Raw genomic sequence first — 18600 nt, forward strand, 5'->3', positions numbered from 1 at the left:
TTTGGATTACAGGCACTTTAATTATGCAAAGAAGTCCCTGTGCAATTTTAAATTCTTTGGAGAGAGAGAGAGAGAGAGACTGGCTTGCTTACTTTCATTTTGTGGCTAAAGTGCACTGACTTTTTTCTTGATACTTTTAGAGAATATGCTGAAGTGGCTGTTATGAAATATAGGACTTATTTCAGATAACTGTTGGAAGTTCTTGCCTCAGTACTTTAAGAAAAGAGAGAGAAAAACAGAGAGAGCAGAAGAGATATTAGGACTAAAAACCTTAGATGGGGGAGAGTTATTGTTTTTCACCACTGATGTGCTTGAAAATGATGAGTTAAAATTTTAATTGTGTAAGAGCCAGAAATGAGTTTGACAGAATTTGGCTCCGGGCTCCTGTCTTTGCTGCAGCCTTTGTTCATCCCTACAGTGTGTGCCAAGGACTATAATAATATAGCTACACTCTCTTATGGGTGAAATTATGAGAAACTGTAGTGCTGTTGCCAGTTTTCAAGCTTGAATCCAGTTATCTTAATAACAGTAATTAAATTAAAAGAGGGTGTTGGGAGAAAGTATGGCCTCGTACTAGCAGTATAGGATATATATCTCTTAAATGTTCTTTGAAGTGATACAGATTTGTAGGCAGATTGCTGCTGCTAAATTGGGGAAGAAGTTTTAAACACTGACCATTTATAGGTTGAGAATGCATGTTCAGTCTGTAGCCCAAAGAAAAATGTAATAGCCACCTTGGGTGGCTGGCTTAGAAATGAGTTGAAAACTTAATTTATGGGAGGGCTGCTAAGCACAGCCATAATTAAAAAGAAACTGGCTACTTTACGGTGGTCTTTATACTGAGTAATATTTCATTGTGTTTTAGATTCATTTCTTCATTTGGGTCCTTTATAATGTTCCTTTACAAAATTCCATTCTTAGTAAATGTGTATTTTTCTATGTCTCCTAAATTGATGCTATTAATATTTTTAAAAAATCTCTTTTTAGTTTTCACCATTTCATGGCACCATATTGGCTTCCTGTTCCTATGATTTTACTGTGAGGTACAGTAAAAATATTTTTTATTATATATACATAATTATGTCTTGTACTTTATAAATCATGTGCTAATTTTTGCTATCATTCTGGGGAAACAGAATTTCCAGGGGAAGGTGCTATATTCTGGGTCTGTGGCCTTGAAAAGGTGTTGTGAGAATTAATTTTATTATAACTTTATTGTAAGGCAATAAAAGAGAGGTGGGTTTTACCAACTTTTCTGATGCAGAAACTGGAAATATTACTTCACCATCCAGTTATATATCAACAGCATGACAAGTGTTGATATTATTGGCTAATTCACTTTAATCTGCTTGGTACCTTTTGTGTTTAATAGATGGTTTTATAGCTTGCCTTTTCTAAATCCTCACATCTTTGTACCCTTGTATTTGGATCTGCAAAGACCATGTGTCATATGCAAATAACAGAACTGCAAATCATATGTGCAAATACAATTATTGTTTGCAATCAATATGCTTATGTACAGGACAAGTCTACAAAGTATGAGATGAACCTGCTCTTGTAGATAATATAAAAGGCACTTCTGTATGGAGGCTTTTGTGACTGATTAAAATGCTGAATCATTGTACCCGGCATTCATAATTCACACAGGGACTTTGCCAAAGTCTATACCAATTGCTGGTAAATCAGCCTGGTAACAATGTAGTACAAACCCATCCACCAACACCTTACTAGTTGGTACTTTTTTGTGAAGTATTTCTCTCTTCCGTTCTTCCTGTTTAGTGCTCTTCTTCCACCTAGGCATCTCAGGCCTAATTTCCACTAGCAGCAAATGAGGTGGGAGACATATGTCTCTGCTGTATCATTTTAGTTCAATTCTCATAATTGGTATCTGAACAACAATGAATGCTTTTCATGCAAAAAGCCCCAAGTTCAATCCTTGACATCTCCAGGTAGGGTTGGGAAACACCTCTGGTTTGAAAACCCTGGAGAGCTGCTGCAACACTAGGCCTAGATGGACCAATGGTTTTACTTGATGTAAGGCAACTTCCTAATGGAAATATTCTAATCTCCTTTTAAGGAAAGTAGTCTAATCTAGTCTCCTCTGTGATCTAATAGCTTTCTATTTATAGAATTTTATATATTTTGCAGAGGAGCCATCACCTGTAGTCTGAAGAAATATAACTTAGACACAGGTTTACCACCTCATCAGTTGTTTATGAGTACTAAGTCTAAGGGGAAAGATGCATTTGTTACACTTGTAGAAAGTATTTTCTGATTGGGGAACACGAGTGCTTGTTTTTAGGTTTAGACTTGCAAATTTATACTTTCAAGTGCTAGCTAAAACTGTTTGGCATTTTTCTGTTTAAAGACTGATTCGAGAAGGGGGAGGTATTGGCCATCTGCCATGACAGATGCTCTTGATGAAATAGCTTTTTCAGCTAACCAGTATGCTGGACAATGTGATGGCTTTTTTCCCCATAAGCAGAACATGCCAGAAATAACTTAGAACTCTTTGAATAGTAACATAAAATTTGTTTTCATTAAACTGTTTGTGAGAGAGAACTTAATCTGTTTCTTCTCTTTTTAGGAAGATCAACCTTGCGCCTTTTTTTAGTACTAATAGCATCATTGCATTATTGATGTTACTGGATTTCTTTGTCGTTCATTTAAAACATTTTTCAGAACTGAACATTTTTGTATTTTATTATTATTATTATTTCCATTAATAAACCGCTTACTATCTAACAATAGTTAGTTTTACAATAGTTAGTAATGGATTGTGACTGTCATGATACTAAGAAACCAGTCCATAATACTTTTTTTAAAAAGGTATTTTAACCCCAACCATAATTCTTCTAGTAATTCTAGCTCCTTTACTGCCCCAGTCTTGTGTTTTTGACAGGTCTTGGTGTGTATAAATTAGGAAAGTGAGGCTTTTAATGGAATGGTAGGCAAATGAGGCTTTCCCCCATCACTTTAATTTCTGTGATTAAAGACAAAGATGCAGAACCAGCACCGAAGGTGGCAAACAGTAAATACTGTTTAGGATTGCCCTAGAAAGAAATACACTTAAACATGTATTATTCAAAAAGAGATAAAATATATCAGGGGGAAGTGAAGATGGTATCTTGCTATAATGAAGTTGTATAAGTTATAGCCAAGGAAAAAAATCTGTATTGTGTGTGTGTTGATATAAATAGGAAAACAGACAACTCATTCTGAGGAACATTTACTTGTCCCAAATACTTTACCCAGTAAGATTACCAAACTAGAAAGGGAACATTGTGCAGCAGAGAACACTCTCCTTCCCAGGTCATTGGCCTATATCCAACTCAGATTGGCACTTGCCAACTCATCCAAGCAGCATTTCTCTGCATACTCATCAAGAAATAACATCTAGTTGAACACACTGGGCATAATAAGTATAAAATTGGGCTGTTAATGTCATTGGCTCAGTTTGCACATAAGGGTAAGCCATAGTCTAAAAAGGTGTTTGTTTTTCTGGCTTATTGCTTGTGGTTTGTTTAGGATAAACAAGCACTAGCAGTGGCTTTCAGATAACGCTGAGGTAGCTGCGCCATGGTTTGTTTCCCATCTCTAGAAAAGGAGAAAAGACACAATTGAGCAGTATGCACTAGCATGCCACTCATTCACAGTAAGCCATGGTTTGTTTTTGATCATTACATGTGAATAATTGAAGCAAGTTAGTGGTGTTTGCCTGCTTACTGGATACATGCACATTTCACCATTGTAAACAGATGGCAGGATTAAGAACATAAGAAGAGCCCTGCATGTAGTCCCAACAGCCTGGTCTCAGTAGCCAATCAGATGCCTATGGAAAGCCCACAAGCAGGACATAAGCAGAACAGCAATCTCCCTCTTCTTGTTCCCCAGCAACTGGTATTCAGAGGCATACAGTCTCTGATATTTGACAGTTTAACCACTCCATTTTGTAAAGACTTTTTCCCTTAAATAGCTGGTGATCTCTTTAAAAGAAACAATGCCCTCATCAGGAGGTTTGGGGCAGTGTCATACCCATACTTTGACTCCAATCCATTTTACTAATTCTTCACCTTCCAAAAATACAATCTCTTCTCTGTTTCAAGTATAATCATATTGCTATTACAAAGATGTAAACCATAATTTAAGGATATTAATTCTCTTTACTCATGCACAGAAGCTTTCTATCACAAAGGCTGTTATGGTTTGCAGTTTTACCTGAATATTCTTTTGTGGATAAAAAAAATACCCTATGAACATTCTATATAGAGTGTGTAATACATGCAATTTAGAAATTTAGAAAATAATGTTATGCAATGGAAGGGAAATGCCAAATTGCAGCAGTTTGTAGAATCTGGCAGATGGCAAAATCTGCAATAATATAACTGCTATGCAGGGAATTCTGAAGAGGTTTGATGCCTCTAGAAAATAATGGAATTCATTTAAACTATGATAATCAAACAGTATAAACCATCTGTAAATCCACAACTTGATTTAGGGATATTATAAAAAGGCAATCATCTTCTAAAGGCACTAATACAGATATTTCCTATAACTATATCATTCTCCCAATACATTTTCTTGGAAAAATAGCACAGGTTGTCTCAACTCTTCAAAAAGTATAGCCTCTGTTCACAATCCTAAACCAAACATTTTAGTTATTTTTTTTTTTTCAATAATTTTTATTCAGATTTCCATAAAACACACAAGACAAAATCACAAAACATTCAAAGACAAAAAACAAAATCAAAAACAGTCAAACAAAAAGAAAAAAAGAAAAAAAATAAAATAAAATAAAAAATAAAGAGTAAAATATTGACTTCCCATTTGTCAAAGATCAAATCAGTTATAAGTCTATAATATATAACAATCCTGTCTCTTAAGTCATATTATAAAATCACTTTCCTCCAGTAGTTATCTTACTTAATCATCAAATCTCATAAACATTACTTTATTCTTTCCACAAAAAGTCAAAGAGAGGTTTCAATTCTTTAAGAAATATATCTATCAATTTTTTTTTCCAGATAAGCATATCGATTAATCCATCTCATTACTAATTATGATAATCTTATTGTCATAACCATAGTCAAAATAAACATTTCAATTAATCCATCACATCAGAATCTGTTAGGTTCAATAATTTCAGTAGCCATTGTTCTATTATCTCTATTAGTTCCATTTTCCATCTTCCATCTTCAGTAGTCTTGTTAAGTCCAGTAATTTCAATATCCAATCTTCCATTATCAGTATTCCATAATAATCTTGCTGTCAAAGCCATAGTCATATAGTAAGAGTCTGATGGGGATTACCTCTATCCCAAATATTTTCTTGCCATCCATTCTGAATAGGTTGCTGAAATACTGCTGTAAAATCATATCTCTGTTCTTTTTTTCAAAATACACTGGGTCATCTCTTAAAAGTTTTTCCATTGTCACATGGCTGCAGTTAATTCCATAGATTTTCTCTATATTGGGCTCCATCACATCATTCCAGTCCAGAAGATTATCCATGCCATTGATAACTTTATCTCTAGAATCTTCATTCATTTCTTCAGAGATAACATTGAGTTCCAAACAATAGATTTTATTTCTAAAGTCCATAGACTCCAAATCTTGTTTCTGTTCCACGTTGGTTCCAATCTCCGGGATCTCCTCTCTCACAGGGACCCCTATTCCAGTCTCCAGGGTCACCTCTCTCACAGGGACCCCTGGTCCAATCTCCGGGGTCTCCTCTCTCACAGGGACCCCTTCCAGGGTCACCTCTCTCACAGGGACCCTTATATCTTTAATCTCCTGCTTCATTTTACTCAATTCAATTTTCATTATCTCAATCTCATCCATTATTTTCTGAAACATAGTTATTTCCAGATTTTCAGCCACTTTCTTAATTGCCATTTTAAAAGAAAAATATAGGAAAACCACTTCTTATTTCAGCAACAATTGGGTTAATACTCCAAATTTGGTGACATCACAGTATAAACAGAGCAGACAGCCTTATCTCTCCAATAGTTAAGTAAACAAAATGCAGTTCCCAGGATCGAAACAATTAATGGCAATCGTCAAGAAACAGATTCGTCAAAATAAAATAGACCAAAAAGAGAGTAGTCTCAAAACAGTATAATATTTTTCAAAATAAAAATCTGGAATAGAAATCCCTCTTCTGTGTATATCTTTAGAATGCAAATCCAGGACAGCTTTTTGCAACAAAAACAGAGATAAGCTATTAATTAGTGCGTAGCAGAGAGAAGTTATGGCTCCCCAGTGAGATGTCAAAAACTGATCAATCTGGCAAATCTCTTTTAAACAGCAACAATTTAAGTCAAGTAAAAGAAAAATATAGAAAGAAGGGTGCTTGCCTGTTAGTGCGTTCTCTCTTAGAAGATAAGGTGAACGTTCGCTTTATCAGATAGAGCTTGCTGTTAAAAATCCGTCCCACCTTCGTCGGCTGGACCTCGTCCCATAAATTAATGAGATCTGGTCGTCCCAACAAAAATAGGCTTTGAGGTTAATCTCTTCGTTTCTCCCTACCCGGGAGAAGTTTAATCAGTCAAAAAAAAAAGAAAAAACTGACTGATATATCTGAATAAGCTTCTTTTGAGGCAGGAGCCCGTCTCAAAAGCAGGCACAGGCTAAGTCACCCTTCCCGGAACCAAACATTTTAGTTAATAAGGCTATTTCAAGACAGATCTTGTGAGATAATGTTGCCTAAAGGCTCATTTGTGTTGATGGAGGATATTGACATTTTCAGTTGTCTTGTGATTAAATATAAAAATAAGGATCTGGTTCTTCAGTGATAGAACAACATTTGTAAGAACTTTCACGTATATAGCTTTTCTAAAATAGATGATGGTATGCATTATTGAGAGTTGGGCTCATGTGGCTTATTGCTTTGGTTTAATAGATTAAAATTGTACTGCTTCTGTCCTGATTTCTAAAATTCTTTTCATACTACAGTACCTCTTGTGTTAAGGAACCATGGCTTTTTCAGCCAATATACTGGCATTTTGTGCAACTGTCTTTCACATTGCTACAACTAACAGAGCCTTGTTTTCATCCCTTACCCGTTATACACATGTACACTATAATTCCCCATAATTCACTGTTTGAGTTAGTATCTGGACACGGAGGGGGGTGGGAAAAGGAGGAAGGGAATGCTGCTACCTGCGCCTACTCCAGAATACCAGTACAATTTTCATCAGGCAAAAAAATTGGCGTGCCCTAAAAGGCGAGAACACATTGCATGCTAGGATGCTTGTCATTTGAGTGACTGCAGCTAGTCCAAAGCTCCCACAATCTTCTGGGTTGCAAACAGATTGTTTCTGGTATTATTTATCATGAAAATTAGCGCTAAATTTCCACTATACACTAGATTTCCAGAACTAGCTTTTACATCAAATATATGTGAAATGTAATGCGCAAATTACCAGGTAAGAAATTGTCTGAATAATGGAATAAAGTGCAATGTGAAAGCAGCCTCAGATTTTTACCTTGCTTTTTGAAAGAAAGGACCTCTAAGCAGTTTACAATAAAATGTAACATACAAGATTAAAAACAAGAAACTAAAAAACCCAGTACATTTTTATCTAATAATAATATTTTAAAACTCTTAATTATAGACTTTACTAAAGTAATTAAACTCAATGAATTCCAGCAAAGCCTTTGATTGTGTAGATCATGAAAAACTATGGAATGCTTTAAAAGAAATGGGGCTGCCACAGCATCTGATTGTCCTGATGTGCAACGTATACTCTGGACAAGAGGCTACTGTAAGGACAGAATATGGAGAAACCGATTGGTTCCCCATCAGAAAGGGTGTGAGACAGGGATGTATTTTATCACCCTATTTGTTTAATCTATACACAGAACGTATCATATGGAAAGCGGGATGGACCAAGATGAAGGAGGTGTAAAAATTGGAGGGAGAAATATCGATATACAGACGATACCATACTCTTAGTAACCAGTAATGATTTGCAATGAATGCTGATGAAAGTTAAAGAGGAAAACACAAAAGCAGGCCTACAGCTAAATGTCAAGAAGACTAAAGTAATGATAACAGAAGATTTATGTAACTTTAAAGTTGACAATGAGGACATTGAACTTGTCAAGGACTATCAATACCTTGGCACAGTCATTAACCAAAATGGAGACAGTAGTCAAGAAATCAGAAGAAGGCTAGGACTGGGGAGGGCAGCTGTGAGAGAACTAGAAAAGGTCCTCCAATGCAAAGATGCATCACTGAACACTAAAGTCAGGATCATGCAGACCATGGTATTCCTGGTCTCTATGTATGGATGTGAAAGTTAGACAGAGAAAAAAGTGGATAAAAGAAAAATCAACTCATTTGAAATGTGTTGGAGGAGAGCTTTGCAGATACCATGGACTGTGAAAAAGACAAATAATTGGGTGTTAGAACAAATTAAACCAGAACTATCACTAGAAGCTAAAATGATGAAATTGAGGTTATCATACTTTGGACACCTAATGAGAAGACATGATTCACTAAAAAAGACAATAATGCTGGGAAAAACAGAAGGGAGTAGAAGAAGAGGAAGGCCAAACAAGAGATGGATTGATTCCATAAAGGAAGCCACTGACCTGAACTTATAAGATCTGAACAGGGTGGTTCATGACAGATGCTATTGGAGGTCACTGATTCATAGGGTCGCCAAAAGTTGTAATTGACTTGAAGGCACATAACAACAACAAAAAGATTTTGCAACAAACTAAGTTTTCAATAGTAGCTGAAAAGAAATCATAAAGTAGACTTCATTAAGAAGAGCATCTTGAATAATAAATAATAGTTTCTAAACACTCCCTATCATTAATTTGGGTGGTCCTGTACATTTTCACTGTCACAGCAATGTCTTAGTAGCACTTAAGGCATGACTTTAGAGAAGACCTGCAAGGATGGGCTATGATACTTTTACAAGTGTTATGTAATGTTCATTCCCCATTTGCAGGAACTGAGGTCAGTCTTGTAGTGTGGCAACACCTCTGCTTTAGAACTCCCTGTATATTAACATTAGGCAAACACCCTTGCTGTATTATTTTAGATGTCTGCTGAAAACATTTTTATTTCAGCAAGCCTACCCAGACATATAGGGTGGCATTCAATGCTAGTCCTCAGAGTAGACCCATTGAAGTCAAGAGACATGATTAACATATGTTCATTAGTTTCAATGGGTCTGTGCTGAGTAGGACTTATTTTTTATTTATTTAGGGCACTCAGGGCTGCTTACAATAAAATTGAACACATACATAATAATATTGTACACAGTAAAAATCACAAAAACATTAAAATATATAAAATACAATGAAAATACATAAAATACTATATATATAAGCGAGTGGTACTGAAGGGACTAAAGAGGTAAAATTAAAATAGAAAGCTAAAATCAGTTCAGGCTCTACTTTCGGTCCCTCCCAAAGGCTCTCTGGAACAAGATGGTTTTCAGAAGTCTCCAGAAAACCATCAGGGAGAAAGCAGAGCAGGCTTCTTGGGGTAGGGTATTCCAAAGCTTGGGGGCTACAGCTGAAAAGACTCTCCCGTGTGCCTGTCAGTATAACATCTTTCATTCCAGGCATGCAGAGGAGACCAGAGGCAGATAATCTTAAATCCTGGACAGGTATATATGGGCGTAAGTGGTTCCTCAGGTACATTGGTCCAAGGCCGTTTAGGGCTTTAAAGGTCAGAACCAGCACTTTGAATTGGGCCCGGAAACAAATTGGGAGCCAGTAGAGTCAATAAAGCACAGGGGTGATATGCTCCCTGTGCCGTGTTATAAAAAGCTACAATTCTTTTTAAATGTTTTACTGATTTTTAGCTGTGTTTTATTGATAATTTATTATGTACACTGCTTAGAGTTTTGTGATTAACTGGTCTGTACATATTTCTAAATAAATAAAAATAAATTTATTTATTTTATTATTTTATTTTTATCCCACCCTTCCTCCCAGCAGGAGCCCAGGGCGGCAAACAGAAATGCTAAAAACCCTTTAAAACATCATAAAAACAGACCATAAAATACATTAAAACAAAACAACATTAAAAACATTTTTTAAAAGCTTTAAAAACATCTTTTTAAAAAGGGTTAAAAACATTATTTTAAAAACATATTAAGAAGCAATTCTAACACATGCAGACTGGGATAGGTCTCAACTTAAAAGGCTTGTTGAAAGAGGAAAGTCTTCAAAAGGCTCTGAAAAGATAGCAGAGATGGCTGTGATGTTCCTATATTAATGTATATATGGTAAGTGTTGGTTGTTTAGAAGATACATGGTAAGTGGAGTGAAAGAGGAGGGGGAGTGAATGGGCAGTAGAATGCTAGATGATTGGCTGAGTGTTTAAAATGGCTGAACATATAAAAGGAAGAGTGAGAGTGGAATCTGGGGGGAGAAGAGAAAAAGTGGGTTGTTTGGTGGGTTTGAGAGAGTGGTTTGCCAGGAGAGAGTGGAGAAGGAGGGGGGTGGAGTTCGGATTAGTATTGAGTAAAACCATATGCTTATGTGCCTTAAGAAGAAATCTTGTTAATCTTGTTAGCTTTGTTATCTTTAATAAATACTTAATTTGGTTTACCAAAGGCCTGCTCCTTGGCTGGGGTTTCACAGACCAGAAGGGAGGGTAAGGTAATGACCAAGGCTGAAGGGGAACTGTAACAAATGGTGGCAGCGGTGAAGAGAATAACAATACCAGTATTCAGAGTCTCTGGGAATACTAGTATTAGGACGTGACTGGTGGTTGCCTAGCAGGGGGATCTGTTGAGATCTGTGCTAGAGCGGGGAGAGAAACAATAAAAAAGGACAGTCCGGACTGGTGGAGTCCCTGGTGGTGCCTAGTGACAGGCAGTAGCCACGCACAGGTAGGAACCTGACAGGGAGAGCCAGGGAAGGGCGTCACATGTGGTGGCAGTAGCGGTGGGATACGAACCAAAGAGAATCCCAAAGACACGTGGTGACAAAGGAGACTACGTCACAGGTGTTGGCTGTAGCAGAGATACTAATACTAGAGAATCCCTAACAGTGGTGTGGCAAACAGAAATAACAAAACAAGATTATTTGTGAGAGTGACTGGCAAAGAGTGTGTGGCAAAGAGTGAGTGAACTCAAACACCATGGCTGAATATATAAAAATGAAAAGAGAGGAGCTGGTGGAGAAGTGCATAACATTCAATTTACCTCACAAGGGTAAAGGGGTAGATGAATTGAGGGTAGCACTTATAGGATTTGCAACTGCCCAGCAAAAACAACCTGTCAGGGAAGAGACCCCAGAAGGATACTTAAGCAATCCCGCTTATATAGAGTACTTGAGAGAGAAGTTAAGATGGGAGGCTGAGGAAAAAGACAAGCAGAGGGAGTTGGAAACTGAGAGATTGAGGATGGAAGCTGAGAAGTTGAGGATGGAAGCTGATGGGAAAGATAAACAGCGGGTCTTTGAGGCTGAGGAAAAAGACAAACAGCGAGAGTTGGAAACTGAGAGATTGCGGATGGAAACTGAGAGAATGAGAGTGGATGCGGAATTACAGGCAGAAAAGTTAAGATTTGAAAGAAAGAAGTTTCATTCTGATGAAGCAAGAAAGGACAGAGATGGAGCAAAAATAAAAATTACTCCAAAGGACTTTGCTGTCTATGAGCCTGGTCAAGATCCTCAAATTTACCTCAGCACCTTTGAAAAAGCAGCTCAGTTGTGGGGGCTACCTGAAGATAAATACATGCAGTATTTATCAAACCTGATTAAAGGGGAATTGGCTGAGGTATACCAATATTTCCCCTCAGACAGGCCCGTCACCTATGCTGAATTCAAAGAAGCAGTGTTTAAAAGATTCAGACTGGGGCCTGATTATTTTAGAAAGCTTTTCAGAAACTGCCAGATACAGACAGGGAGGTCTTTCGTGGAGCTGGGTCAAAACTGATGGACATATTTGGGAAATGGCTGACAAGTGCAAAAGCTCAGTCTGTGGAGGAGGTGAAAAACCTCATGATATTGGATCAGTTGTACCACCAATTGCCGCCAGAAATTAGGTTGCTGGTGAAAGATCGTTCCCCTAAAACTGTAACACAAGCAGCGGAGCTGGCCGATCATTTCGCCTCAAACAGATCTGGGTGGATGGCAAAACCACAAAGAGATTTTAAAGCTAGACCAAATAACAATGGCAGAAAAGATGTGGTACCACAGAGAGTAAACCCTCAAATAAAATCAGAAGAGCACAAGACACCTCAGTTTGGGTCTGTGTTCCCTAAAACAGAGGAGAAAATCTGTTACCGATGTGGGAAGCCAGGCCACCTACGTTTTCAATGTGAGGTTGCCAACCCCATTAGTAATCCTGCTCAGACAAGGGCAGTGAAAATAGAGCCCAAGGCTTTAGAAACAGCGAAAAAGGTTCAGTTCTGCCAGATAAACTGGACAAAAGTAACAGACTTGGATTTGAGTCTAAGAGAGGAAGTGTGTGTTCAAGGGGCAAATTATTGGGCATTGCTTGATACTGGTGCCGCTCAGACATTACTGAGGTCAGATTTAATAAAATCTGAAGAAATATTACCTCAGGAAATGGTGAATATCCAAGGAGTGAGGGGTCAACCAGAAAGCTTGCCTGTGGCCCTGGTGAAAATGGAGTGGAGAGGCCGACAGGGCAGATATAAAGTAGGCATTAATGCCCAGCAACAAGAACCAGTAATACTGGGAAGAGATGTTATGGGAGCCCAAGGGAAAATATATGTAGTGACCAGACAACAACTTGGCAGAGAAAAAGAAGCCATGTTAAGGGGGGCTGAAGCAAACAGGGTGGAAACTGTTAGCGAGCCTCAGGTCGCCATAACAACCACTAGCAGGCCTGCTGAAGGAGACAAACTGTATCAGCTGGTCTCTGGGGAAGAGACAGAGCATTTCAGAGAAGAACTGAATAAGGATACCAGTTTGAATCAAATAAAGGAGCAATCTCTGACCCAACAGATTCCTTTCACTGACAAACTGAGGAATCAAGTTGTGTATGAGAATGGGATTTTATATAGACTGTGGATGCCTGCTGAGAGAAAGGATGAATGTGAACCAGTGAAACAAATGATGGAAGTGGTGAAAGAGAATCTCAGTCAAGCTCAGCAGAAGCAAAGTTACTGGTATGACAGAACAGCCAGGGAACGTGTGTATGATGTGGGAGATATGGTTATGGCGTTCTTACCCAGGAAACATGACAAATTACAGGCTAACTGGGAAGGACCATATACCATCAGAGAAAGGCTTGACACAGTGACGTATGTAATCACCACAGACCAATTAAACAAAAACAAAGTGGTTCATGTAAATATGTTAAAGCCTTACCGTACCAGGGATGCACAGGTGTTACAAGTTACCTTATTCCCTGAGGGAAGTGGGCCTGAACTTCCAGATTTGGTACAGGAAAGCAAAGACAAAGGAGGGGTAGATCAAGTGGAATGGTCAGAGGAGGTGAAGGAGGAATTAAAAGAAGAGATTCTGAGAGTTTTGAAAACCTATAGGAATCTCTTTAGTAACAAACCTGGCCGAGCCAGTATAGTTATACATTCCATTAATACTGGAGATCATGCCCCAATCAGATCTATGCCGTACCGTGTGAATGGGAAAGTTTTGAGTGAGATCAAAAAGGAGGTGGAAGATATGCTGGAATTAGGAGTGATCAGGGAATCCATCAGTCCCTGGGCCTCAAGTATTGTCCTGGTTCCGAAAAAAGATGGAACGACAAGGTTTTGCATTGATTATCAGCTAATCAATAAAATTACTGTCCCAGATGCGTATCCTATGCCTAGGATAGACGCAATGTTAGAGTTATTGGGGGCAGCAACCATTATCTCTACGTTAGACCTCTGTAAAGGATTTTGGCAAATGGAACTAGACGAGCAATCCAGAGCCAAAACTGCCTTCAGTACACCAGATGGGTTATATGAGTTTGTAACTTTACCCATGTGACTAAGGAACTCACCAAGTTCATTTCAGAGGCTAATCAATACTGTGTTGCGAGGCATGTCAGATTTTGCAGTGGCCTATATCGATGACGTGGCCATTTTTAGCAAATCGGTGTCTGAGCATGTCCAACACCTGACAACAGTATTAGAGGCCCTAAGAAAAGCAGGACTCACAATAAAAGCTAAGAAATGCCAGTTTGGGCTAAAGGAAGTAATCTATTTAGGACACCTCTTGACATCTTTCAATTGCATAAGCAGTATATTATTGTTTGTTCTAATTCTTATGAATGTTCATTGTGTAACTACAGTGTGACTTTCAGTTAACAACTTTCTGTATCCCTATAAAGGTTTTCAGTAATAGCTGAAAGGAGATCATAGAGTGATCTGCACAGATCTGCATAATATTAGAGTCTTTGTTTTCAGTAAGTAGTTTAATCTAGCAACTCGAGGCAAGGATAATTGATTGCAATCAGTTAATTAAACTTGTCTACAGATATTTCATTAGGAGGCAAAAAAATAGCCCCAATAGAAACTGTAAAGCAATTGTATGCTTGTTCGTCTATTTAGGATGAATCAAAGTTTGTATTACTGATAGTGGGCTGTTACAGCACTTTGTAGGTCATGATGTCTAGAAAAAGTATGTTAACAAGTGTGCAGTAAACACTTCCGGGAAGGGTGACTTCGCTTGTGCCTGCTTTTTGAGATGAGCTCTCGTCTCAGAAGAAGCTTTTTCAGTTTTAAAATCAGTCAGAATGTTCTTTTTGACTGGTAAAGATTTTCTCCTGGGCAGGGAGAAACGTAGAGATTAACCACAAAAGCCTGTTTTTGTTGGGAGGACTGGATTTCATTAATTTATGAGAGAAGGTTCAGCCAGCAAATGCCAGATGGACTTCCAACAAGCTCTAACTGATTAAGCGACACGTTTATCTTTTCTTCAAAGAAAAACGGACTTTAACAGGCAAGCATCCTTCTTTCTATTTTTTTTTCACTTGGTTTAAATCGTTGCAGCAAAAAGAGATTTGTCAGTGAATCAGCTATAAAGAATTTCTGGGTGAGTTATAACTCTTCTCTTTTATTCACGAAATTAAGGAGGAAAGAAATTGAAAAAGCTTATCTTTGTTTTTATTGCAAAAAGCTGGCCTGGAAGTGCATTCTAAAGATACAAACGGAAAAGGGATTTCTATTTCGAGGAGGGGGAAAAAAATAAATAAATTTGATTTATGAACTTTGGAGTATTATATGTCCGGGACTATTTTCTTTTTGGTCTATTTCATTTTGACGAATCTACTTGTTCACGACGCCACTAACTGTTTTGAAGCTGGGAACTAAATTTGTTTTGTATTCCTGAACAAATAAGAGATAAGGCAGGCTGTACTGTCTACACTGTGATGTCATCAAGCCTGGAATATTAACCCAATTGTGGCTGAAATAATTTTTGTTTTCGTGGTTTTAAGAATGGCAATCAGGAAAGTGGCTGAGACCATGGAAGAAATTATGTTTCAGAAAATAATGGATGAGATTGAGATAACGAAACAAACCCTGAGACAGGGTAGACAGGAGATGAAAATTGAATTAGGCAAAATGACGCAGGAGCTTAAAGAAACAGGGGATCTTGTGAGAGAGGAGATTGATGAGATTAGAGATGAGAAAAGAAAAATTAAAGGGAAGATACAAGCCCTGGAGATTGGAACAAATGTGGAATTGGAAAAAGATCTGGAGTTTATGGATATTAGAAACAAAGTTTACTGTTTGGAATTCAACGTTGTCTCTGAAGAAATTAATGAAGATATTAGAGATAAAGTTATCAATGTCTTGGATAATTTTCTGGACTGGAATGATGTGATGGAGCTTGACATAGAAAAAATCTATGGAATTAACTACAGATATGTGACAATGGAAAAATTCTCAAGAGATGAGCCAGTGCATTTTGTAAAAAAGAAGAACAGAGATATGACTTTACAACAATATTTCAGCAACATATTCAGAATTGATGGCAAGGAAATATTTGTGATAAAGGAAATTCCCATCAGACTCTTATTATATGACTATGGCTATGACAGCAAGATTAATATGGGATACTGATAATGGAAGAATGGCTACTGAAATTACTGGACTGAACAGGACTATTGAAGATGGAAGATGGAATTAATATTGATAATGGAAGAATGGCTATTGAAATTATTGGATCTAACAGGTTTGATGAGATGGATTAATCTATATGTTTATTTGGACTATGGCTATGACAACAAGATTATTATGGGATACTGATAATGGAAGAATGGCTACTGAAATTACTGGACTTAACAGGATTATTGAAGATGGAAGATGGAATTAATATTGATAATGGAAGAAGCTATTGAAATTATTGGACCTAACAGATTTGAACGAGATGGATTAATTGACATGTTTATTTGGTGAAAAATTGAAAGATATATCTCTCAAGGAATTGAAACCTCTCTTTGACTTTTTGTGGAAAGAATAAAGTAATGTTTATGAGATTTGATGATTAATTAAGATAACTACTGGAGGAAAGTGATTTTATAATATAATTTAAGAGACAGGATTGTTATATATTGTAGACTTATAACTGATCTGCGACAAATCGGAAGTCAACATTTTATTTTATTGTTTAATTATTTTTGTTTTGTTTTGTTTTTTGTCTTTGAAAATTTGAATAAAAATTAATGATAAAAAAAAACAAGTGTGCAGTAAAGTGCCACAGATTTACTGTAATTGAAAATACTGTGTGTATTTTTGCAAACTACTTTGATTTAACTTATGTTTTGTAACTGATTTCTTATTTATAATGCTTGCAAACCTTTTTCATGAACCAGTCACCACTTGAAGATTACTGGGGGTTTCAGCAGACCCGTTAATAAACTTTTAATTAGTGCCAGCATCATCATAGTGCTGCATTATGAAATTCATGGGCCTTAGCACTAAGGCACTTGAAGAATTTGATTTCTATGAACTCTGACACAAACAGAGTTGATCCCCACTTCCTGGTATAATGTGTGGATCAGTTTTGCACCTTTCCAAATTTTGCAGTAGAGTTCTTGGCTGAAAAAAAATTCCTGAAATGTGTTTTAAAATGCATATTTTGAAATGCATACCAAATACTTTAATAATGCATTGAGATAAAATATTTAAATACAAATTCTGTGCAGATTTTAAAAAAGATGCACATTAATGTGGAAACTTATGCATGAACATGTGTAAAATAGATTGATCTGTCTATCCCTATTGATAGGGATATTGAAGCCAATATGATATATCTTGTCTTGATTAAAAGACCTTAATCTCCATTGTCAGAAAAATAAATAAAGTGCAGGGCCTAGTATAGACATTCTTGGCTATCCCACAGTTTTTCTTTGGGCTACCTGAATGGAACTCAAGAGATCACAGTTTGAGAGCCTCTGCAATAGATAGTCCTAATTCAGAAGCAAGATTCTTGAATGTTATCTGTATAACTATTAGCACAGCCTTCAAGATGACTCATGTCTTAATATTTACCTAGTTATTGCTTTCTCTTAAAAACTCGGCTTATGCAAGTCATTATCAAATCAGCCACGCTATTGCATAAAGTATATGTAAAAGACCCCCATCTATAAGTAATTTAATGAACCAGTACTATTCACTCCTAAAGTGCTTAACTTTTCTCATTTGTTGTACCTGAAATTATTTTACTGGATGTGGCTAAAGGGGTAAATTTTTGCCAGTAATCTCTACACACACACCCAGCACTCTGTTATGTGTGCCAATAGTCTGAGTGCATAGAAAAATCAGCAGCATTATTCTTCCAGTCTGCTGAGTCAAGCAGTCTGCCTCATATCAATTACTTAATTTTATTTATAGCTAAAATATGTATCTTGCATAATCCTGCTTGGAACATAAGTGGTGTTTTTATGTGATTTTGTTATAAGTACAGTGCCAGTTAATAATAATCAGAGCTTGGTTGTTGTTTCCTTCCTTCAAAACGAAAAGGGAAATGCTGGTGACAAGGGGCCTTTAGGAGATGGAGCGTCGTGGCTGAATAGCCACAACATAAATGAAGGTAGCCTAGTATGTTGTATTGTAATTAATACAATTCCACTTATTACCACGCGTTATACGTATTAGTGTATAAAAATAATAAAGGCCTAGTGCTTTCCACACCAGAAGGTGGGAACTAGTTTACTATTTGTTGAGAAATTGAAGAAAATACTTCTTTCATGTGTTTCCTTGTATTTCTGCAAGTAAAAGTGACAGAAACTGTGCAATCCTATACATGTTTACTCAGAAGTAAGCCCCATTGAGTTCAATGGGACTTGCTCCCAGGCAGAAATGGCTCAGAGAGCCAGAATAGTAGCTTCCCCACAGTGGGATCACTGCCATCCCCCGTTCCGCGCCGGGACTTACCGGCAAAGGGACGAGTTTTGCGGCCGCAGCCGAGCCGCCATCCTTGTGAGGGAGGCGTGCTCGCAGCGCGCTCGCGCGCTGACGTAGCAAGCAGCGAAGGGGCGGGGCGGCAGACGGCCATTTAAGGCCGTACCACCAGCCGCCCACCCTCACTTCAAATTTTGGCGGCATTTTCAAACGGAGGCTCCGGAGGCTCCTGCATCGGCTGTGCGACGTGGCTCAAATCGCCCGCCGACGCACGCAGCTTCTTCGGGCTCCTGCGGGCCAGG

General features: G+C 37.6%; 1 protein-coding gene across 3 annotated transcripts in view; it reads left to right on the forward strand.

The window, feature by feature from the left end:
* The window catches only part of PEX7 (peroxisomal biogenesis factor 7), a 102828-nt gene that overhangs the window by 43867 nt on the left and 40361 nt on the right, over window positions 1–18600 (forward strand). For all 3 annotated transcript variants that reach the window (XM_061623953.1, XM_061623954.1, XM_061623955.1), the window contains exon 8: window positions 988–1043. In XM_061623953.1, the coding sequence (XP_061479937.1) occupies window positions 988–1043 (56 nt within the window). The remainder of the gene's footprint in view (window positions 1–987; window positions 1044–18600) is intronic.

Source organism: Rhineura floridana, chromosome 4 (genome assembly GCF_030035675.1).
Source record: "Rhineura floridana isolate rRhiFlo1 chromosome 4, rRhiFlo1.hap2, whole genome shotgun sequence".
NCBI lineage: Eukaryota > Metazoa > Chordata > Lepidosauria > Squamata > Rhineuridae > Rhineura > Rhineura floridana.